The sequence below is a fragment of the Trifolium pratense genome, linkage group LG5 (genome assembly GCF_020283565.1).
Source record: "Trifolium pratense cultivar HEN17-A07 linkage group LG5, ARS_RC_1.1, whole genome shotgun sequence".
Lineage (NCBI taxonomy): Eukaryota > Viridiplantae > Streptophyta > Magnoliopsida > Fabales > Fabaceae > Trifolium > Trifolium pratense.
The window spans coordinates 56,837,200-56,861,471 of NC_060063.1; the positions used below are offsets into that span (position 1 = coordinate 56,837,200).

At 33.6% G+C, this 24,272-nt stretch overlaps 6 protein-coding genes across 8 annotated transcripts; 4 read left to right on the top strand and 2 right to left on the bottom strand.

The window, feature by feature from the left end:
- Nucleotides 1-1,386: 1,386 nt before the first annotated feature.
- On the bottom strand, nucleotides 1,387-2,690 carry LOC123885493 (unknown protein 1-like). 2 transcript variants are annotated; one of them, XM_045934777.1, is made up of 2 exons: nucleotides 2,532-2,690; nucleotides 1,387-2,245 (listed from the first exon to the last, which is right to left on the bottom strand). In XM_045934777.1, exon 2 carries the CDS (start codon nucleotides 2,235-2,237, stop codon nucleotides 1,632-1,634), a length of 606 nt encoding a protein of 201 aa, XP_045790733.1. In that variant the 5' UTR covers nucleotides 2,238-2,245; nucleotides 2,532-2,690; the 3' UTR covers nucleotides 1,387-1,631. The 2 variants fall into 2 exon arrangements, with proteins under 2 accessions (XP_045790733.1, XP_045790732.1); XM_045934776.1 differs by having other exon boundaries at nucleotides 1,387-2,250; nucleotides 2,532-2,685.
- A 1,966-nt stretch (nucleotides 2,691-4,656) lies between these two features.
- LOC123886957 lies at nucleotides 4,657-7,275 on the top strand. Its single transcript, XM_045936221.1, is given in 10 exon segments — nucleotides 4,657-4,670; nucleotides 4,767-4,905; nucleotides 4,998-5,040; nucleotides 5,154-5,229; nucleotides 5,333-5,378; nucleotides 5,504-5,638; nucleotides 5,745-5,813; nucleotides 5,887-6,154; nucleotides 6,361-6,479; nucleotides 6,580-7,275. Coding segments are annotated over 10 exon segments (1,605 nt in total).
- Nucleotides 7,276-7,875: 600 nt separating this feature from the next.
- LOC123885439 lies at nucleotides 7,876-10,226 on the top strand. Its single transcript, XM_045934724.1, has 5 exons — nucleotides 7,876-8,383; nucleotides 8,484-8,690; nucleotides 8,796-8,951; nucleotides 9,320-9,490; nucleotides 9,591-10,226. Exons 1-5 carry the CDS (start codon nucleotides 8,105-8,107, stop codon nucleotides 9,960-9,962), a joined length of 1,185 nt encoding a protein of 394 aa, XP_045790680.1. The 5' UTR covers nucleotides 7,876-8,104; the 3' UTR covers nucleotides 9,963-10,226.
- Nucleotides 10,227-11,676: 1,450 nt separating this feature from the next.
- Nucleotides 11,677-13,623, top strand: LOC123885440. Its single transcript, XM_045934725.1, has 2 exons — nucleotides 11,677-11,908; nucleotides 12,018-13,623. The coding sequence occupies exon 2, from the start codon at nucleotides 12,351-12,353 to the stop codon at nucleotides 13,329-13,331; it is 981 nt and encodes a 326-aa protein (XP_045790681.1). The 5' UTR covers nucleotides 11,677-11,908; nucleotides 12,018-12,350; the 3' UTR covers nucleotides 13,332-13,623.
- Nucleotides 13,624-14,878: 1,255 nt separating this feature from the next.
- LOC123885443 (NADH dehydrogenase [ubiquinone] 1 alpha subcomplex subunit 1) lies at nucleotides 14,879-15,936 on the bottom strand. Of its 2 annotated transcripts, none has more exons than XM_045934730.1 (3): nucleotides 15,763-15,936; nucleotides 15,569-15,674; nucleotides 14,879-15,100 (listed from the first exon to the last, which is right to left on the bottom strand). In XM_045934730.1, exons 1-2 carry the CDS (start codon nucleotides 15,868-15,870, stop codon nucleotides 15,591-15,593), a joined length of 192 nt encoding a protein of 63 aa, XP_045790686.1. In that variant the 5' UTR covers nucleotides 15,871-15,936; the 3' UTR covers nucleotides 14,879-15,100; nucleotides 15,569-15,590. The 2 variants fall into 2 exon arrangements, with proteins under 2 accessions (XP_045790686.1, XP_045790684.1); XM_045934728.1 differs by having other exon boundaries at nucleotides 15,573-15,674; nucleotides 15,763-15,935.
- Nucleotides 15,937-19,079: 3,143 nt separating this feature from the next.
- On the top strand, nucleotides 19,080-23,586 carry LOC123885442 (KH domain-containing protein At2g38610-like). The gene is made up of 7 exons (XM_045934727.1): nucleotides 19,080-19,700; nucleotides 19,797-19,885; nucleotides 20,237-20,388; nucleotides 21,773-21,889; nucleotides 22,025-22,141; nucleotides 22,298-22,441; nucleotides 23,010-23,586. The coding sequence occupies exons 1-7, from the start codon at nucleotides 19,606-19,608 to the stop codon at nucleotides 23,154-23,156; spliced, it is 861 nt and encodes a 286-aa protein (XP_045790683.1). The 5' UTR covers nucleotides 19,080-19,605; the 3' UTR covers nucleotides 23,157-23,586.
- The last annotated feature ends 686 nt before the right edge of the window (nucleotides 23,587-24,272 follow it).

A 24,272-nucleotide genomic window follows, 5' to 3' on the forward strand; every position in this document is an offset into this window, starting at 1 on the left:
TCTAAAGCTTAAATCACAAATTTGAAAGCATGTGTGATTTTCAAAAAGATCAAGCAATACAAATAGAGAAACATGTGTAACAGAAAATCAAACCAAAACCACTGTTGTGCAGTGTAGAAAAATTTCAATTTAGAGCATTATTATGATTTTGATCTCCATTAATGCTGGGGGTTCAATGTGTTTACAGTGATTTTTGCAACATAAAAGTACTTTTGTGTTAAAACTGTGTAATTCTGAGTTTAGAGTGAAATTAATTGTTAAGCCTTGCTTTAGGAAGCCGCCTGATGATTGGGATTCACTTGTGTAATCTGTTTTGCCTTGCTTTAAAAATAAAATTCATGATTAACACAAATTTAAAGTAGATAAGGGATTTGGTCCAAAAGAAAAAAATAGGTAAAGGAAGATCACCTGAGCAAACTATAAAAAACTGGTGGTATAACTTGCTCGAGTGGCCAAGATGATTTTATCATGTCATCAAACCGGTGTGAAGAAAAATTGGTGATATGACGGATTTGACGAAGAACCTGGGTTTGTGCATTTTAAACTTAAAACTTTGGAAGAGACGACTCTAACCAACCTTTTGTTTTCTTCAATAAACGCTTCAAAACAAAAACCAGTTACTCAATACGCCTCACAAACTCACAACCTTGCTTCGGCATTTCATCTTCTTCAGTCTGGTAACCATAAAAAATGCTGCAGAGACAACTATCATCATCGCCCCCAGTCGATGCCCTCGCACCTCCCCCCACAGTCACAGAAGAACACGGGCAGTCGCGTGCACGTACATCCCTATATAAAAATAGCTTCTTGATGACATGAATGGAGTGTCTTATGTGTTACTCTTTTGTCGTTACATTTCCTGTGTGGGGGTTTATGTATTCACTTTCTCTTACCTGTGTGAATGTATGGCTTTTCAAGAATGCTAAAAGATGTTTCTCGCAGAAGCAAAATATAATTATAACAATTTTGGCCTTTTCTATTTCCTCGGGTCACTGTTGTCTTGTCTATAAAAAAAGAGGCTAGACTTTTGTAAGGTGACAAACCAAAATTTGAATCTATATTGAGAGAAATATCAACATCTCGAATAAAATTACCTATATCGTGGAGGGAACGGACATGGATTGTCTACCTTTCGATCCTCTAACTTTGGTACTAACTTTGTTTCTCTCTCTCTAAACCAATCATTATCTCTCGTCACAATGATTTCATTTAATCACCTATTTCTCTCCTAAATACAATCATGGGATATTTTGACACGAGGGATGAGGAGATCTCTGTTAAGGAGGGTCAAAATAAATCTCACGATTAAAATCAATTGGATTTGTCTGGACCCTAGTGGTCAATGTATATGATATTGAAAAGATGTGGCAAAAAATCGAAATAGAGTGAGTAAATAAAGAAATGATTTAATTAGCACAAACTAATTCACAATATTGATGCTCATGCTGCTGCTACGTCTATGATCTATCTATATGAGCTTTGTCAGATGCAGTTGTTCCTTGTAAAATTATATATTAAATAACAAGCTAAGCTGAGCTACAAATTAATCAGATATATAAGGATGACACAAAATTTCAGAATCAGCAGCGTAAAATTAAATGAAATTGAACTAGTCCAGATGTTTGAGTGAGTCAGAATTCAAGCTTCTTGCATAACTCCAGTTGAATGATCTTGGGTTGATTGGCGGGTTTGAGTTTGCGAGGTGCGGGAGGACAAGTATGAGCAATTCCTGTGAAACGGAGCATGGAAGGAGGTGATTTACATTCATCATCGTCATCAGAATCATAGCGTTGTAGATTTGACATTGGAGGAAGAAGCTCCTCCTCCTCCTCCTCCTCCATTTGCTTGAAAAGAATGAATTGTAAGAGATTGTTATATATGGATTCAAAGATATGTTGGTCTGAAAGAGAATCAGCATTGTGAGCAGAGGAACGAAAACAAAGTCTGCGGACAACAGAGGTCCTGAATTCGTCAAGATACTTGCTGGGAGTGTGATGTGCATCCTTAGTAGGAGGCGCAAATGGGTCGAAAACAACATCCTTAGGTGTTCGAGGGCTGCGATTGTGATTGTGATTGTGATTGTCGTCCCCATTAAGTAGTTGTTTCCTGACCACTACTGTCGACGACAGTGTGAGTGGGGATTGAAATTCAAAATCAGCATTCTCTTTGACAACCTGAGGAGTAACAGGAACTGCGGAATCTTTTTCCTTAGTCTTGGGAGATTCGCACAAATCCATATGTTTAGCTACACTACACAAAAACATTTGTAAAACTAGGGTTTAGTTACCCCCAAATAAATACCATACAAATGACAATACAATGCAATATAGAATGAAACCCTATTTTGACCTTATCTCTCAAAACACAAATAAATATAACATTCTGAAATTGAACGAAAATGATAACTGTGAAAAACACAGAGAGAGATCGGAGCCAAAAGCAAAGTGGAAGCTACCATTAAATAAATAAATAATTGGATTTTGAAATTTGTCTGAATAACAGAAGAGAAAAGAGAAGAGGGGAGCGAGTACCTGGTTGGTTGGTTGGGTTGAGGAGGAGAGAGAGAGAGTCAGTTACTGCTGAAACAGTCGCCGCCGCGAAGCACGAAGCTTTGCTTTCATTTGTTGTCTGTCCTTGCAACTACTGTCTGTGAATGTCACTAATGTTTTTTACAAGGAAAATGTGTTTTTTTTTTTTAAGGATATATTAAGGAAAATAATATCTTAGAAATGAAGGAAAATAATATCTTACTCCCTCCGATCTTAATTAAAATTAACAAACAACCTATAGATATTAGACTTATATCTACTTCTAATATAATAAACTTGATTACTACCCAATTTTGTATCCATCATTGTAATTTTACGAACGAATTCAAAATTAAATTTTGTAATTTTACAAACAAAAAAAAAAAGTTATACAAAAAAGACTATATAAAAATCTACGCATAAAAATATAAACAAAAAAAAAACAATAAAAAATTATAGAAAGTTTAGTAAATAAAAAAATAATTAAATAAATAAATGATCCTTATAATTTTTCAGAATTTCATTTTTAGTCCCTAAAAAAAATTCATACCTTTTATTCCAGAAAATTTTCTATCACAATTTTTAATCTATACTTTTAATCTTCTTGAACCTATGCCATTTTTGTTACCAAATATTCCACATTAACTAATTATTAACTAATTATTTGCATTGTTTCCACTATTGGAATTTGTCAAAACAAGTACTATTGGAAAACATCAATCATGTTACTCTCTCTTATTATATTAATAATCTTAGAGTTAAATATGTAAAAGTAAAAAAACTAAGTTTTTCTTTAGAGTTAAGTGTTGTGTACTGTCGGTGTAAATTTTTTTTACACATACACCAATGACACGTTGTCACATCATTTAATGAATGTGACATATCATGTGTTTTTAATTATCATACATGATGTGTCGGTATATTTTGGATGCATGTGCAAAATAATTTTACTACAACGGTACATATAAATTAAATTTTTTTTTTTTATGTTATTCCTTACAACTGTGTTTTCTTAACATCTATGATTTTTGTTGTAAAGTCTTATAAAAAGTCAAAGACGAATTATAAAAGTTGTCTTGTTTAACAAAGAAAAAAATGGAGAATGTAGAGTCACATTAAAAAATACAAAATTCTTTCCTTTTACTCCTGTAATATCATATTCTTGACTTTTGATCCCTGGATATCCAAATCACAAAGAATTTGCAAGGCTTGAATGGAATATGGATGATTGGGTCGCTCACATGTGGTATTTTGCCACATCATTGTGCCAAATTAGCATCTAATGTGTGGTTGCCAAGAGGTACGGACGAGATTGAATATAGAAATTGAAATTGGATCATCTTTTTCTCTTTTCTCTCCATTCCTCCCATATATAGCTTTATATGTCTCTCTTAATCCCACTAAAAGTTAATATTTTCAAACAAAATATAGAAAAACTAACATTTATTTACAAAGTTATGTTCATTGTAAAAAAAAAAAAAAAAACTGAACTCAAGTGGTTAATGAGTTTCCCCTTAGTATGAACTATTCGGAAGAATCCAAGTTCAATTAACATTTTTTTTTTTGCTTTCACCACCAGTTTAATCTGGTTCGGGGGTCAGTTCTGGCATCAAGTCGTTTCAGTCTACTCCCGATCATAATTGCGGGAGATCGAACTGTGGTCCTTCCTAACAAGTTCAACTCCAATCACCATTAAACCAACTAACAATTGGTATCCGAGTTTGATTATTGTTGAAAATTCTTAGCCAAGAAAGTTAAAATCGTTTTCACTAAAAGAATATTTTTATGTTGGAAATGAAAAAGAAGAAATATAATATTTGATATGGTGCCCCATAAGCATTATTGCAAGATCATATTATTACTTGAAACAAAAATTTAAAAGGAAAAAGAAGAATACTTGATATGGTGCCCCATAAGCATTATTGCAAGATCATGATCATATTATTACTAATTAATTCACATAACTCTCTATCTTTGCAGTTCTTATACCTCAATTACTGATTAAGCATTTTGATATCTCTCAAATGCAGTAAACATCATATCTTACCTTTCAGATGTCATCTTCTATACATTTAAAAAGCATTGATCCATTTTTATTTTTTTGAAGTCAATTGCATGCCGATGTACAATGACTAGGTTGAGGTGTGTTTGAATTAGTTAGTTAGTTAGTTAGTTGAGATGTACAATTGCATCTTGTTTCTCACTTGTGTTTGATAAAAATTGATTTTGGTGTGGCAGGAAATTGCAAAAAGAGGAGGGACAAAGGAGAAGTCCACGTATATCATGCATGATGCAGGGTCCTACACTTCGTACTAGGGACAAAAAGAGAACAAAGTTAAGACCACTTCAACATCATCTCACAGCTTCACCAAATAAGGTTCATTTTGTCTACATTCCTTCCTTATCTTTGGTTGGTTTTGCTTAATAATAATAATAATTACTTTACATGAAGAAGATATTAATGTGCAGGGTGTGAAACGTGAAGAAGATATTAGAAAGAATGATGTTAGTGGTTAGTGAAAAACACTCTCCGAGTTTCTGATCTACATTGTATTGTGAAAAAAGATATTCAAATGTTATAATTCATTTAATTAATTTACTGCCCTTGATTGCATGTATCATCAGATCAGCCATCAAAATCAGCATCAACTCTTTTGCCAGTGAAACAAATACTTGAACTTGTCCTCGACACTTTACAAAGGTCTTAAATTAGCTTTAAATTTTTCACGTCACAACTAAAAAATAATACTAATAATTGTGTCATGTGATTTAAATTAACTGTAAATGTATACTTTATGACACAGGAGAGACACCTATGAGATATTTGCTGAACCAGTCAATCCAAATGAGGTTCGAGGTCCTTCCTAAGTAGTACTAATTAATAGTAGTATCTTGTGGATTCATGAAATTTGCCTTATTATTATTATTATTATTATTACTACTCACTTTTTATTTTTATGGATTTTTTTGGAAAGGTTGAGGATTATTATGCAATCATCAAGGAGCCGATGGATTTTGGCACAATGAGGGCTAAACTACACGAGGGGATGTATAAGAGTCTAGAACAATTTGAGGTTTTTCAATGCTAGTTCATGTGATTGTCTCTCCTTGTTATGATTATTATTATGCAATCATAACATGTCTTTATGTATAAAGTGTTATTATGCTTTAATGTTAGTCATCTAATACATGGTATTAATTTGAACCATTATGCAGCATGATGTTTTTTTAATATTCAACAATGCCATGAATTTTAATTCTTCAGGTACCATATATTTCAGGCAGGTAAATGCTTCTGAACATTTCCGCGCCAATTTTCATTAACAAATACTAGTATTTAATTTCTCTTAATTTCCAGGCTCGGGTTATAAGTGAGTTAGCTAAGAAAGTTTTTGATGTATTAAGAATCGATCCGGACAAGTTTGAAATAGAGTTCTCGGAAACAAAGCAGCTGCAAGTGGGTCGAAGAAACCAAAGAGATCTTAGCGATTCAGCACACATTAAATCCAATAATGTATCATGTTCTTCTCAAGGTACAACAAGCCGGAAAAGCATTAAAACAAATTTTCATGGTTGTTCTGACACCTCTACGCATAATCATACTAGAGATGTAGAGGTTCATACAGGTAAGAGGAAACATGATATTTGGTGTGTGTTTTATTAGCTTTGATGTGTGTTTTCATAGTTTGATATTCTACAAGCCAATCTTCCACTTCTTCTGACTGACATAAAGCCAATCTTGAAAAACATGCTCTAAAAATTTTTCATCCAAAGCTTGTTATTGCTATAGAATGTTAATTAAGAAAATGTGAAATTGTCATGACTTTACCAGGTATTGAAGATAATCGCAGATGTAAATCGATTGAATTTGATAGGCATTCTACTTATAGACATTTTAAAGATGTGCCAATACTTCCAACAATATATGATAAAGTAAAACTACTTGAGCATGTGAGTCTTTTTTGCTCCCATTGTCTTGTTCGGGCGATGCAATTTTACTGGTTCGCATTGATGATCATCAAAATAATATATTGTGTTTTTTACTGTATAGATTAATCAACAAGATATTGGCTACAAAGAGAGCTTGATGTTGTTTGTTAAAGATTTAGGACCTATTGCCCAAAATATAGCTAAAAGGAAACTACTTGGATGTGAAATTCGTACTGCATCATCTGCTTTTGTACCTGCCTCTATGTTAATATCTCAAAATCCCTTGAATAAAATGAGAAGCTCTAGGGGGAAAAATAATCTGAAGATTGATGATGGTGATGGAGAAAAGGTTGAAGTGTTATTGAAAGCTGAAACTACTCATGGAAGCCACACGGGAGGGTCCTTGTGGTCTAAAGAAACCGGCAACAAGTCTACTAGGACGGCCATGATATTGGACAATTCCAAGTTAGTTAATCAAGAACTGTCGATTCAAGATGGATGTCGAATGAATCATGTGATGGAATCAAGGTTAGAAAACAAATACAATTTTCAACCCCGACGACCCTGGCTCTTAGTAAGTAATAATGATGTTTCATATTTTAATCATGATCAAGATAAGCAAAAATCATTTTCAGAGTGTGTAATGGGTGAACGTGAAAATCCACAAGCACAAACTAGTTGCTCATTTAAAGCCATGAAAATTTTACAATCAAACCAAGATAACATAACTAATAATAATGATGTTTTCAATCTTCCATATTTGAAGACACGTCTTGACCAGATTGACTCCTCCTCAGAACAATACAAGCTCTCATAGTAGGATTTAAGGAGTTTTGATTTGTAACCATGCATCATATTTGTTATTTATTTGTAAACTACCCTTTAGAAGTCACAATAAATATTGGATTTTCATGCCCTTACTTTTAGTTTCAATATATTGATTAGTAGAAACTTGTGCTATATTTTTTTTTAAAAAAAAAAAAAAAAAAAAAAAAAAACTTGTCAAGAAAATTATTATCATTGATCTAACTTCTAATGAACGAGAGTAGTTTTGATTATGAATATTGCCATATTGGCAATAAGTAGAGTTCAAAATTGAGTAACTGAAAATTTGAACTTGATCCTAAAAAGGACTCACAAGTTGACATGTTTATGGCACCAAATTTTCCCTAGTCACATAAGATGTTGCCAATTATTAATGTAATAATAGGTTTTGAACGAGAATCACTCAAAAAAAAGAAAAAAGGGGGCAATACTTAAAAGTTAAAACATGCTACTATTAGTAAAAGACAGATACAATAATACATCGAATTCTTTAATTTATTTAATGTATTAATTCTTTATTATACCTGCTTTTTTATGGGTATGTTATATATAATATAACTATATAAGCATTCACTTCAATTGGAGAAAGCATATGCTAAGGTTTTTTTTTTTTTTTAATAAAGAAAAGTTAAACAATGGCAATTTAATTATTTAAGGGAGAACAAAATTAAGGGGATTGATTAATGATTACTAATGGCTACGAATCCTAAGCACCACCCACTTGTGCGTTAAATCTTGGTTTAGGTATTTAATTTGATGAGAAAAAAGAAAAGAGTTGAAATGGGAGAGAGTTGGTGTTTGTGATAGAGACAACAATAATAATGGCATATAGGAGAAGGCAGGTTATATCAAGGAGTTCCACCTTCAAGGAAGAGATTAATACTAATGGTGGGCAGGAATTATTAGATAATTCAGATGAACAAGATGGTTCTAATACCGCTCCTCCACTTTTGAATTCATTCACTTCATCATCATCTAATAATTCCCTCGCTGCTCAGGCCATCAAAGCCTCTGCTACTCGTCGTGATCCCTCTCATTCCTTGGCTTTCGCCGCCAATTCTTCTTTATCTCTTCAACATGATCATCATCACAGATCCAAGGTTCTTCTTTCTTTCTTTTTTTCTTTCTTTCTATTCTATTTTAAAATAAAATAAAATAATACAATTATCATCATAACTTATGCACCAAGTTTGCATGCAGAGCCTTGATTCTTATGGAGATGCTTCTGGGGATGCTTCCCCCGATGCTTCCAAGTCTGGTTTCTGGGGCGTCCTCGCACAGAAAGCTAAAGAAATTTTGGAGGACGACAATCCATCTGCACAATCTCATGATAATGACATCATGCCCGCCCAAAAACTCAGATCACAGTCTTTCAATACGGCCTTCATCCCTGGTGCTCGAGCTCAGGTGAATTAATTCATGAATGAATATATTTCCTAATTCCTATGTTCAATGCTGCATTCCATGCATGCCATTTGTTGTCTTAATTAAATAATTAATTAATTTCTTCAGGAAGGTAGAACAATTGGAGAGAGTAAGCTAAAAGGATGTGAAGATGCAAATCAATTAATGTGGAATCCATGGCAACAACAATCCGCCCAGACCCAGCCAGCTGGGCCCGCCGATTCTCAATATATCCACGAGACACAACTGAAGGCATCTCGCGACGTAAGGTGCCAACTAACTATGTAATTCAATTGCGTTGTGTGTTTGCGAGATTGGTTCACAAATCCAAACACTAGTATATATTCTATTGAAATACCTTATTACTTACACGCACACATAAGAAGATATTGAACTTGCTAAATATACTTAGATTGGGGTGGGTAACCAATTAGAATTTAGGAGAGTACTGTCATTAATTTGTTTGGTTTAGCAGTCAAGTCATAAATGATGGAATTCAAATGATGAATTGATCATATACATAAATGATGCAATTCAGTGCAATGTCTACGATATATAACACAAATTAACAGATTAATTTTGTATTTAATTGTTTGTAACATGAGAAACACTTTGGTTGGGTGACATGACAGGTGGCAATGGCAACAGCTGCGAAAGCAAAGTTACTTCTGCGAGAGCTAAAAACGGTGAAAGCAGATTTGGCTTTTGCTAAAGCACGGTGTGCTCAACTAGAAGAAGAAAATAAACTACTCCGTGACAAGGAGGGTCGCGAGAAGGGACAGAACCGTGCAGATGATGATCTGGTATATATGTTCTATAAATTTACTGTTAATATAATAATGTACTAGCTAGTAGCTACTAAATAAAGGAATTTTGATGGATCATGTACATGTACGCATGCAGATCCGGCTTCAATTGGAGACACTTCTTGCGGAGAAGGCTCGATTGGCAAGTGAGAATGAGGTGTATTCTCGTGAAAACCGTTTTCTACGGGAAATTGTGGAATACCATCAGCTGACAATGCAGGATGTGGTGCATTTCGACGAAGGCATGGAAGAAGAGGATGATATTTATGCACCCATAGACACCACTCAAAATGGAAATATGATTCCCTTGATGCTGTCCCCGCGCTCACAATTATCAGGTCGATCCATGAACTCAAAATCAATATTTTCTGTGCCACAACAACAGGATCAGAATGAATCATCACAAGATGAAGCTCCTCCTGCTCCTAGTATCCCGCCCTCAGAGTCTAATGATCAGCATGCAAAATGATCCATCCTTTTCGTTACTATAGCTTAGCCTAATTAGACGGGTTTCTCAATTACAATATTCTTGATCCTGAAATCATTACATACATAATCAATGCATGCATTGCAAAATAGTATACATTTTCTCTGTTATATATGAATACCAAATTAAGGGGAAAATAGGCTGCATAGCATGGGCTGAGAATTAGTCATCATTGTTCTGTTCCCAACTATATATATATTTGTTAATTAATTGTCAATTTCTTCTTTATTATATGGCTTTATTTTATTTTTTACCCCCTAATTTTATCTAGTTCAGAAATTTAGGATTTCAGTTTTTAAATTCAAGATTTTGGTGCTCTAATTTTGTAAATATCTGACATGTCATCCACCTATATATATATATATATATATATATATATATATATATATATATATATATATATATATATATTTGTTAATTAATTAATTGTCAAATTCTTCATATCTGCTATATGCTTGCTATACCCTTAATTATTGTCGATAAAAAAATCCTGATTACTTGTTCATCAGGAAATCCAAAACATTAATATCAGAAATCAAATCAAAATGGGCAAAAACATTTAATACAAAAGTCTAATGTCATAGATGTTAAGAAGTCACACATTAGTTGTGAGATGTCCTGAGTATATGTTTATAAAGTAGAGGCAATCTTCATCATAAAAGTCGGTTTTGTAAGAATAAGTTTTAAGAATAGAAACAAGCTTATGAAACAACTTGAATTCTCTCCTTCCCAATTTCTCTACACCTCTCCATACTCTCTATTATGGAAAACATTACCTACCTTGTGAATAGTATTTATACTAGTATACAATACAAAAGAGTTGTGAGAGTATCTATCTTTGTTCTTTACTTACTCATGACTACATTATATTTTTCAGCACTTGAAATAACAAAAGCTAAATTTTTCAAGAATGAAAAAAAGTACTCCTCCTACATGTGTGTATATATATATATATATATATATATATATATATATATATATATATATATATATATATATTGACATGTCTTTAAATATTTAATTACAAGGATCTACCTTCAATATTGGCTCCAAATAAATCACAAGCCGCTGAGCCTGAAGCACCTAAACTCACTTGAAAGCCACCATGTATATGAACCACCCCACACCCGTCATGAAGCGCCACCAACCACAACACTTCACAGAATTGAATAGAGAAAAAAGGAAAAAGTTAAACAACAATAATAATAATTTAATAGGAACCAAAAATTGAATAATTATAGGTGGAATCATTAGTATAATTACATAAATAAATTATAAGAGAGAAGACCAATTTTTTCCTTTACAAATTTAAAATGGGGTTCCCTAATAAAAATAAAATCTAAATTAGTCACCGATATTTTTATATTAAGGTCAAATTAATTTTTCTGTTGTAACGAATAGATTGTCCACAATAAAAAATTGTCAAGAACTAATTTGAGTTTTATTTTTATTAGAAAGAAACTCGTTCGAAATTTGTGAGGGATTAAAATGATCTTCGCTCAAATTATATATTTTTTAAAATCTTTTCTTAAAGTATGTGTGTCTAAATGGTGTCATCAAATTGTTTGTTCCATACAAAACTTTCTCTCAAAATTGTTTGTGTTTAAGCCTGAATAAAATAAAAGGCAAGTTCTATACCAAAAAAAAAAAAAAAAAAAGGCAAGTTTGGTTAAAAAATAAATAAAAATAAAGGGTAAGCAATTAATTAGTTGCATTTTTGACACACACGAAGGATGTGATGTGGGCCGTGTGGGTAGAGAGAGAGAGTGAGTGTGTGACAGTGGTGGTTTGTGCTTTTTGTGATTGTGCTCATTCATTCTTTCTTTCCTTTGATGGTTGTGGTTCTCAGCCAAGGTGAGGTGAGGTGGACCTGATGAAGATTGAGTTGGTTTTGGTTGGTGAAGAAGCTTCAAATTAAGTGATGATGAGTAATTGAGCTTCAACTCCTTATTTTTAGGAATTTCAAGGTTGTTTGGTACTTGGTTTCACTTGTATTCTATTAATTCATTCATTGTTTCTATTTATTTACCTTAACAGTGGGACTGGATCTTTGTTTGTTCTTGATGATTCATTGCTGCTGCTGCTGCTACTGATTGAATCTGAGAGGGAGAATCAAATGTATATTCCCTCCTTCTCCAGCAAGAGTTGCAACGGTTAATAAAACCATCAAAGCTGCCTGCTTGCTTTATCTCCCCACCAGACAGACACACAGAATATTATTCTTTCTTTCTTTCTTTCTTTCTTTATCTATTTATTTATTTATTTATTTATTTATTTATAGGAAAAAAAAACACAATACAATTTCTTTACTTTCCTCCTAGTCCTACTGCCCGTTGTTATTGTTTACTTACTAACAACAATTTTGGTCGGATGATGTGGATTCTGAGTTTGGTGATGCTTCTTCTTGTTCTTATTCTATCATCACTCACTGGACGTCAAGTAGTTGTCATGGGTGATCATGATCATGACTCAACTGCCAAAGCCAACTCCCTTGATTCAATTCTCCAGGAATATGCCTACAGGGCTTTGGTCAAACCTAAAACTGGTACCATTTACAATGCAACTACTCAACTCCCTTCCAATTTCACCGGTGTTACCCTTGCTGCTTTGAGATTAAGGAGTGGCAGTCTTACGAGATACGGCGTTCCAAACTACAACGAGTTTCAAATTCCCAAAGGACTCGTCCAAACACCCTATGTCAAAAGGCTGGTTTTGGTCTATCAAAATTTAGGTAATAATAATAATTGGTCCTCCAACTACTATCCTTTACCTCCTAATCATACTTATGTGGCTCCTCTCCTTGGACTTGTTGCTTATAATGGTTCTGATTTATCTGCTACAAATTTATCACATCTCAGTCTAAATGCTTCTGGTGACCCCATAATAGTCAGGTTCCGGGATGTCAAATCTCCTCCTCCCGGTACCCTTCCAAAATGTGTTTGCTTTGATTTATTTGGTTCATCTCATTTCACCAATGTAACAGGGGGGAACACATGTTCTACCTTCCAACAGGGTCATTTCTCTATAGTAATCCACTCTACTCTTCCTCCTCCTCCTATTACTATTTCTCCATTGCCAAGTCCTCAAAAGGAGAGCAAGTCGTCAAGTAACAAGAAGAAAGTTTGGATTATTGTGGGATCTGTCCTCTTGGGTGGATTCGCCTCGTTAACATTGTTGTCTTTACTCGTTTTGTGGGTGCTGAGGTGCAAGCAGACCAAGAAAATACAAGAAATGGAAAGAGCTGCTGATTCGGGAGAAGCCCTTCGAATGACCTCTGTTGGGAATACCAAAGCACCCACTGCATCACATACTCGAACACTACCCACAATTGAAAATGAATATACACCTTGACTTCCTTCACACTCTCATATGCAACCTTAGTAAGTAAATGTATTCACAAATTCTGCCAACCACAGCCTATTTTTTGGTGGTGTCACCACTTTGTTTGGTTAGCCTCTTTTCTGGTTTGTTTATATAGGAATTTTTTGTAAATTTATTTATTTATCTCCGTTGTTTTTATGATTCGTTATAGTGTGAGTTACCTGTCCATCTGAAGTAATTATTATTCTATTGTGAATTACTATGATGAATACAATTGTATCATTGATAATAAGGAATAAAAGTTAACGTTTATAATTTACAATTCCCTCAGGCTTGGTGTTAACTATAAACTTGCAGGTTAATGGTGTGTCTGTACTGTGTGAGGCACAGATGCTTATTCCCAACATCACCCTATCTGAGGTTTCCCTTCAATCATCATTTATTCATTTATGTTAACAAAGATTTTGATTACATAATTTTAAGATAAAAAGTCAGTGTATGATTTAGCCTGCCTTGTATCTACTTATGTTGGCATTATCTTGCTAATAATTGGATACAATGCCCTACCTTAATATGTGTGTGCGCGCGCGCAATCGTGTATATACGTGATGATAGAAAGGAAAGTCGAAACTTAAAAATTGACTCTGACTTGAGAAGGCAAATGGCTTAGAGTTGAAGAATAATGCTAGCAACACAGTCTATAATTGAATTAGACAAAGAAGTATTCAAGAATTACTGGACAAAGTAGTAGTAGCTCCTAATCAATTGTTGAGAGTTAGCACCTCATTAACCTTTGTTAGTCGTTGTTCTTTTTGCTTGCAACAATGGTCAAGAAAATATGTACATTTCCAAGCACCAACAGCATAGTCCTGTGAATATATGTTGACATTTACACAATTCAACTCCCGGAATAGATACTTTTAAATACAATTGTGTGCATCTGTGTGGCACGTTATTATATTGATGTTTCTTAAGTGAGGGCTTCTCTTTTAGGAGAAAACTTGTGTCCCCATATACTAACAGAGCAAACAAATTAATAGAACAAGACTCAGCATAGTATCAAGCTACATCACAGTTTTTTGTGCACATAATGCCATGGCTTTTGGAACCGAATCATAAAGGACCAGTTAAATGTACTGAATTATTATTATCCCAGCAATTTTAAAATACATGCATCAGTTTGACTGGGGTTAACATGCTAATCAAAATCATACTGGATGAAAAGGTGTCCGTTGATGCCCCAAGATTTCAAGGGACATTGACACCCTGGTGGATCATGCAAACAGAGCAACTAAACTAGACCAAATCACTAGAGTAAAAACTTATCACCTCATAATCCCTAACAAAAACAGACTTTCTCTTGCTGTGTCGCTTTAAACTTTAATAATATCATACCTATCTTCTGCTCAAACTTCCAATATCTATGATACCCAGCTTACATATACTATCAATTGGCATTATTTTCCAATTTACTGTGTTTGGTGAAGGTGTGGATTGGGATTACAAGCTGCTTATTATAGTTATTCCGTCAGCTGTCAATACCACGACTAATGTCTACCCATAAAATTGCTCAAAGATTTAAAAAGCACCAAATATTATAAAGCATCACAGAGATCACGAGTCTATTTCACCATGTTCAACTCAAAGAAAACAATATGTATATTATAATGCTTACATCAAATTTCATACAAGAAAACACATGGAAATTTAATTTTAGCAATCTACTCTGCTTCCTTGGAACAGCAAGAGAGCATCATATAAGCAATTTATTCCCTTCACAAGCAAGCCAATAAAACAACCTACATTTGGAAATATAAAAATCATGATCTTATTTATTGATAATTTCATACATAAAGAAAATTCAAACCTGGAGCACAAGTGCAAAATAAAGCTAAGAGACATGCTTCTATGAGCATGAAGAAAATATCCTAATATTGTCCTTTTAGTTATCAAAATTGCAAATTCATTCTTTTGAACAAGCAATTACAGCAAAAGAAAAATTGAAAAGGTCTTGCAAATAAGGAGGCACTATGTCTGAAAATTTTGAAAGGATCCCTCTCTAACTTGTGTATCTATAACCTAGAGTAATTAATTTGTGAAATTAAGAGGTAAAATAGGGAACCAAAATTGCATATCTCGAATCTATGCCCCGTCGTCCGTGAGGCAAAGAGGGAGAATAGTATGTCTATCTTATTAATCTTAGAATCCGCCCTAATTAAAAGCTGCTAGGGTGTGAGCAGATCAGATCGAGAAAGGGGGATGGATACCTGCCTGTGATTGATTGATTAATTAATTGGAAGCAGCTTGATCGACGAGCTTCTTGTCCCTTCGTTCCATGGCGACGTCCCACAAGTCGTTGCCGATATGCTTAGGCTGAGACGACAAATCAAGATCTCTTCGATTAATAATTAATTAATTAATAAATTAGTTTAGAATAAGAGAGATAAAAATGAAAACATACTCGGCCGTGAGCAGCTCTGTGGATGTAATACTGAGCGTTTCCCATAACACAGAGCATTCCGGCAATGATTCCGAGAGGAAGAACAGCTTCCAACCAATGCAACGCCATCTTTCTTTCTTTCTTTCTTTCGTATGTATCTTCTTCTTCTTCTTCGATGAATGAATGAATAATAAAGTAGATATAATCCGCTCACTACTTTTCCATTTAAGCCCAGCTCTAACAATTCATTGGGCCTATACACTATTCATCCGCCCTAAATAATACTAATGTATTTACTCCATATACCCCCACAACTGCCAAAATATTTTTACTTCAAACCCCACATTTCTTTTTCACAAAAGATTGTTCCCTCTCTTCTTATTTTTTTGATAAGATAAGGAATAGATTGTTCCCTCTCTAACTCTTTTAAACTTTGGGAATACAAAGTCATCTTTCTTTAAACAATAAATTTATTTTGAAAAAATATCGCAACAGACAAATTTTAACTTTAATCGGTAAAAATGTCAATAATTATGGATAATGTGATTGGATTACAAACCCGATCACTTTACTTGTATGTGTGAATTTTCAATAATATTTTTTTTTGTTTATCAATAAAGAAAAATTGTAATAAACAAATATATAGAGTTATTTCTCTTGTTTTTTAAGTAAAGAAAAACTAAATTTATTATGTGGATTCACCAAAACTTAATTTATCCGGAGAAACTTCATCAACTGAGATTGTGTTCCTGCAAGAATTTGAGGGGGTATGCGCTTAGCAAGATAGTGTTCTAGATCTAAGTTAGAGAGTAAGTATGTATGTAGATTCTCCTTTGTTTATGGATATTTGGCCTATATATAGAAGAATATGATGAAAATAGTAAGCTAGGTAGTTGAGATCATGAGGGAAGTGGCTCATTGTGTTCCTATTTAGGGGTCCAAAATCAAGCAATTGAAACTTGGGGGCCAAAACTACATTTAAGTCTTTGTTTTTAAAATTAATATTTATTAAAATAAAATCCAAATGGACATTGAAAAAGTAAACAAATGATTAATAGATGTTTAGCGTTTTGGACTAAACTGACTAACAGAATCAATGTCCAGGGAGTTGTTTTTAATTTTCGTTCATTCAGAGATTTACTTGACAGCGAGTGACACTTTCAGGGACTAAAATGACCGTTACTCGATAAATTCATGATGCAAGAGTAAATGGTTGTGTTGTGTGGGTCCAGCTAAGAGCGCGCTGGCAAACATCATAATCGTTTGTTTCCAATTGGGCTCTCGATCGTTAGCTTTGTCTTGTTGTTGTTAAAAAACACAAATCCTTCATTCTTGCTTGCTCCTGCTGCAATTGTAATTGTAATTGTAACACACTAATACCTAACTAATCATTTTTTTTATAAATAATAAATAATTTATAAAAGAATTCAAATGATCATGCATAATAATATTGTCTCTTCAAAGTCTATGGATATAGTTTTCAAAATGATCGGTTTGGTCATACAAAAAGGATTAGTGGTGCAGATCGTTCGTTTGATGTAATCTATATATATAATTCCTAAATAGTTTTCCTAACCCTAATCCACTTAGACCAATCAAATTGTTTCATTTAGACACATCATCTATTTAAATCTAATTAAATCACTCTACAATACCACATCATTTCTACTTATATTATTATTATTATTATTATTATTATTATTATTATTATTATTATTATTATTGTCATCTCTATACTTTTCATATTCTACATTTATATACTTATGGCTTTTTAATATACACCCACTCAAGCCTTTACTTACCCTTTACTTCTTTTGGCAAATATAATAACTTTTGCTTACTATATTATAATAAGGAGAATACAAAAATACACACTAATTAACTTTGTAACTCCTGGTAATATTTTTTCATCTCTTAAGTCACAATTCAATTTTCATACCTTTGACTCTTCTACCAATATTTTAATATATATGATACAATTGTTTTAATTTGTATCTTATTCATATTTTCCTAACTAACCGTTACGAATGTTAGAAACAAATATTTTCATCCCCTGATGCTCAATCATGTGCTTAACAATATTACCATTTGTTTTTTTGGTTGAACGTGAGAATAGATTTTTTTCATATCTTATATGTGCAATTTCTCTTTCCATTATCTTGCTTCTTCATCTTTTGTGCATCAGGTATAAATACTTATGTTATTTTCTAAAACCATGATTTGTTGTAGTTATTTTATTTTTTGCAAAAATTAACTTTTTGCATAACAAATAAAATTAAGAGAATTTGACATTTTTTTGTTCGTTGCAGATTATACAATCAACTTTTGTGTTGCACATCCATTTATAGGTTTAGTTAAGTGCTACTGTATATGTGTATTCATATTCTATTATGTTACAAATTAAATAATATATACTTTATTTTTAATTGAATTATGTAATAGTTGTTTTACTTTCCTTTCCTTTACTTTTTTATTTATTCATTTTTTTTATTGATATACTTATTTTTATAATTTTTTATTTTAGGTTTTGGGTCATCATCTCTTACTCAAAATAACTGAACTGTGAGGTTGGTGCTATTCACATATGTCCCTTTGGAATATTTTTAAAAGGTATGTACCCTTTAATTTTATTTGTTTTATTTGAGTTTTTCTAATTTTGTCACTATTTATATGCCAATTGTATGACTTAGATTTTGCCACATCTCTTTTCATCCAATCCTTTGTGTGTTTTAAATAGATTTATATGTTGTGCGGAGATATATCATATTACTCCTGTATATATAAATTTTAGATAGTTATTTTGTTACTCATGTAAAGTAAACCATAATCCTTAAACCAATAATATTTCTTCATTTAACCACTCACTTACAATGCCACATCACTTTTTCTTAAAAAATAAATCTTTTGAATCTCAGATTTTCTATTTTATTATTATTATTTTGATAATATTTAATGTTTCAATTTTATGTAATTGTAAAATAAAAACAATCGCATCACACCCGTGCATCGCACGGGTAAGGGTCTAGTTATTTTGGTTATATAAAACTAAATTAAAAAAATAAAATGAATAACCTAATGACTACTCCGTCCGTTCCACAATCGGTGGACCAGTTGACTGCGTCACGCATGTCAATGCATAACTTTGACGATTAATATTTTTAATTGTATAATAGTAAAAATTATAAAAATATGATATTTTGAAAATAGTGCATATAGTTTTTTATTAGTAGAAAAATAAAGTCAAAATAAGATGAGTCACTCATTTTGGGATGGAGGAGTAATGATTAGTTAGCGCAAAAGTTGTAGATTGTGTGCATGGACGACACGTGTTTCCAGCTGCTTCACAGTCTCTCCAAGTTCGCTGACAGTCACGCCGCTCACCCACCATACAAAAACAAGAAAATTAAAAAAATTAAAAATAATAATAATTGCCCCCTCTCTCTCTCTCTCTCTCTGGTAGTAGTAGTAGTTTGATGCCCTGTGTGGTTGGTTGGGTCAAATCTTGTTCTTTACTCCCTCCCACTGTCATAATCTTCTCTCTGCAATTCACCGCTTTAATTTAGTTGCCGTTTCTCATCCAGTCAGTCAATAATTGTCTTCTACTTACTACTATTACTTTTTTACAAGGAGGCAGCCTGTCCTGTTGACAAAAAAAAAAACGGATTTTATTCCATTTATGTTGTTGATTAATGATGTAAAAATGAAAAATAATTACCGTTTTAATTTCGTTGGTAGTACTAGTACTAGTACCGGTAGTAGTAGTAGTAGTAGAAGAAAAGAAGAAGGAATCAATAAGAGAGAATTAAACCTAGCTAGCAGCTAGGTTGGTAGTGTAGACTCGGTCGAATTAATCAATCATCAATCATGTCAGGAGGAGGGCTGTATAATCCAAACTTCTCCCCCGTTAGAGCTGCTTCTCCTCAGATTAGACCCAACCCATCTTCAGACATGGACATGAGGTACTTACTTTACTTACTTACTTACTTACTTACTACTTCTTCTTCTTCCAATTCTGTTTTCTGTTTCATTCATATTGTTTTTTTTTTGGTTTTCAGTCAGTATCTGTCGGAGTTGCTCGCCGAGTATCAGAAACTTGGACCCTTCATCAAAGTCCTTCCCAACTCCAGTCGTCTCTTGAATCAAGGTTTCTTTCTTTCTTTCGATCTACCATCGATCCATTTCATCCTCACTTTTGCATCTCAAGATCCTCCTTCCTTTTCCATAATGTACCTTCCTAACATCAACTACATTTTTTAATATCATGCTATGCTTCCTACTTTTCTGTTAATTCACAATTTCATCATCTATCTATGGGGTTAGGGTTACAACAATCTCAATGCATTATATATCTTGAAGAGGATCCTTGAAAAGGGACCTTTACTCAAATTCTCTCAACTTTGTTCAAAATGTCAGACTACAACTATTTCGGTTGGTTTTAAGCTAAAATGTCAATAATACATCCAGGTTTCTCATCACGCTAATTTTCTGTGTGCAGAAATATTAAGAGTTTCTGGGATGTTATCCAATCAAGGTTTTGGTGACTTTGACAGACTGCGGCATAGAAGCCCCAGCCCTATGGCTTCTTCCAACCTCATGTCAAATGTCACTGGGACAGGGTTGGGTGGATGGAATAGTCTTCAACAGGAGGTGACTTCTACTCAATTGTTTATCTTTACATCTGAACTTTATACCCCCAACTTAATCTTGTCATAGTTTTAGTATCATTTGTGTTTTTGCTACTTTATCTAGTTAACCACTGCTAAGTGACTGCTATGTAATGTATGCTATAATTTGACAATATTAAGATTTTTTTTACCTACAGTTAGTCTAATGGTCTGGATTGTGATGTCAGAAGTTTTCAATTTATTGCCTATTGTACTGGATTGTGATGTAAGAAGCGTTCAAGAATAAACTCTCAATCTAGTCCCTGAAGTATCACTCTCTCTCCAATATATCCTCTAAAGTATATGAATCTGTCAGTTTAGTCACTGCTGTTAAGAAGTTAGGGACTGAGCGGACAAATTTTCATATACTTTGGGTCTAATTTGAAGGATTTTGTATGCTTTAGGACTAATTATTTCTATTTACTTTGGAGAGAATGATGCTTCAGGGACTACATTGAGGCTTCATTCAAGTATTCCACTCACAGTAGTAGGTAGTAATGTTAGTATATATGGCCAGGAAAATGTTCACAATTTAGATGTTACAAATTTATAATTAGAGAAATGCCAATTCCTTGGATAAATCAAAAGGTAAGAATTTGTCCTAAAATCAGGGAATGCGTAATGCTAACCTTAGGAGAAATGAGAGAGAGAGAGAGAGAGAGAGAGAGAGAGAGAGAGAGAGAGATTTGCGTTCTCTGCAAACATATGACAAATATTATCTATTTATCCTAGAAGATACTTCCATCTAAATGGAGGGCTTCACCTTAAAGGGGGCAGTGGGATTGCCAAAGCAGTTATCAAGAAATTTTTTTGTTTTTGTTTGGAAATTGAGCAAGAAATTGGAAATAGGACTTGCATAAGATTTAAGAACACTAGTAGTTTAGTCAAAAAAAAGAAGACTATAGTAGAATATTATGTCTAAATCCTATTATCTGTTGTAGAAGAGGAGATATTGTTGTTAAGAAAACCTAGAAGATATTAAGGTTCAAAAGATTCATAATCTTGGGAAATTTGAGAGAAGTAAAATTTTTAAGATTTGGAAGAATCCTAAAGAAAATAGAAACTGCTAATGGGCAAGGACTGTAAATGCAAAGACGGGGTACATGTAATAGTAGTTTTGAGTTTTGACTAACCAATTTGTCAGTCATCAAAGCAACCATATGATAGGAAGAAAACTTTGTTCCATTAGTATGTTGATCTATTCGCCTCACTTCATATCAAACTTCTTAACTTTACTGGTTTGTTCCATAGTTCTTTTCCTTTTTTTTCTTAACTTGATTAGTTATCTTTGTTTTTCAGCTTATGTTTTTTTACACTTTATGAGCTTTTATACATCTAAGATAACATTACTTTATTTTGCAAAGCAGAGATTATGTGGAACGCCTGGAATGACAATGGACTGGCAAGGCGCGCCTGCAAGTCCTAGCTCATACACTGTTAAAAGGATTTTGCGCTTGGAAATTCCAGTTGATACATTCCCTAATGTAAGCTCATATGTCAATTCTAGTTCACAAGGAAAAATTATTTACTTGATCCAGACAACTGTCTATTTTCTTTTTTAAAAATAAAGGTTCAATCAACTAGAATTAATTTAACTATATTGCTGTTTATTGCATTAGTTCAATTTTGTTGGAAGACTTCTGGGACCTAGAGGCAATTCTTTGAAACGGGTAGAAGCTACTACAGGTTGCAGGGTGTTTATTAGAGGAAAGGGATCAATAAAGGATCCAGACAAGGTAATATAGATCTTGATATGATTTCCATTTTTTTATCGATATAATTTTTCAGGTTTAGTACCGCAAAATGTGTAATAAAGTGATACTTCTTTCTATTGATCTGATTATTTATATTTTTTGTTTAACAACTGAGATTGTTGTCCTTTCGATCCTTAGGAAGAGAAATTGAGAGGACGACCAGGATACGAGCATCTCAATGAGCCACTCCACATATTGATTGAGGCTGATTTACCTGCTAATATTGTTGACATGAGGCTTAGGCAAGCTCAGGAAATTATAGAAGAATTGCTAAAACCCGTGGTAAGTTCCTTCACTCCTTCTCTATGCGTTAGGTTGTGTGAGGTGGCTATTATTCTGCTTCACTTTGTTTTAAGACGTATTGAGATACTGATCCAGGAATGTGTGGACATATTTAAAAGCTTTATAATTCCTAAGCAAATGTGAAGAGACAAATGTTCATTGCTTTATTCTCTGGATTGGAGTAATATCATTTGATTCATTGAAGTTAGGAACAAAAGTTCCCAGCATATATTTTAAGTGACTATTAATGGTTTGAGGATATTACTCGTTTTATTTTCTCATAAAAGGTTGTCCGTTTTCCCTTGGTTTGGTTGTGAAAATTTTGTTAAAATCACCTTAGCCAGCACATCAAATTTGCAGTAGATATTAATTTAATTTTTTTTGTGCAATTTTCTTGAGCTCACTAGTATATACTAATAGTATGTACCGTATAACAATATCTTCCCTGACACAACACAACCATGTTATTGTTGAAATCAAGAACACCGAGACTTCCGTGGCGCAATCATTTTGTTGTGAAAAGTCTTTTATATTTACTTTCTCTGGGATGTCAACTTCTGATATGCAGGATGAGTCAGAGGACTTCATCAAGAGGCAGCAGTTGCGGGAGTTGGCATTGCTGAATTCAAATTTGAGAGAAGAGAGTCCTGGGCCAAGCGGTAGTGTATCTCCATTTAACTCTAGTGGAATGAAGCGAGCAAAAACTGGTAGATGAAAGGCATCCTTGTCGTCGTAGATTGGCATTTTGTTTTCCAGCAATTGATTGCTGAGAATATCTTGCAGTACATCTCAATGAATGCAACTATGAAAGAATAGGCTAACAATTATTGCTGGCTGGTGGTTTTTCATTCCCTTTTATCCTACATTTTTCTTCTTAAACAACAGGGAGCGACGGTGGAAAGATTTTTAAAAAGAAATGATAAAATAATAATTATGTTGGGTATTAAGAATAGGCTTGTTCAGATCAGTGTTTTCAATATAAGCTTAATACATCTATTGGATTTATTCTTGTGTCAATAACTTGCGTAGAAGCGTGTAATATACAAGTGATGGGTGAAGTTTAAGGTCTAAGTCGACCAAGTTTTGTGGGCATGTGACATGTCAAGTCTCACTGGTTATTATTATTAAAGTAAAGATTCTTTTTACTTGTTTGTCACAAGCATATCTGTTCCTTCCCCAAAGGCATAATGCAGTGCATGTGATGTGGCATTTGAATAGATCATAATACTTGTTATTTTCTGGAGCTAATTGTGTTAGATTTATGCCGTATCAAATGGACGTAGTTAGGACTTGTTTTTTATTTTATATTTATTGATGGAGAATTTTGTGCGAATAATAGGGCACCATGTTATGCACTGTGGTCGAATACCATCAAAACAACTTTCTGTCTTTTTTTAACTCTGTGTATTTGTTAAACATAGTACTCCTATATAGCACATAGTAATGCCAGAACCTAGGTGGGGGGATCTGGATTGCCTGACTTTGTGGCACCAAAGGCTCGGTGACTTTCACAACCTTTCTTGACCGTCAGATCAGTCTTAAGCATTAAAGGGTGTCACATGTAGGATTTTCATCGCCTCTGCCATGTTTGGAATGATAAAATGTGATGGAATTGATAGAATGTGATGGAATGGAGTTTGCATAAAATGATAGAATATGATGGAATGAAGTTGTACAAAATGTAGTTCTATTGCTTGGTGTTCTGGGCCGAGCATAGACGCTCGAGCATCAGAGGGTGTCGAACAAATACGTCTTGAGCAAGCCTACCATGAAGAGCCCGCAAGACGTGCTCGACCTTCCAACGGTCTGATACTCTTACGTATCGTAACGG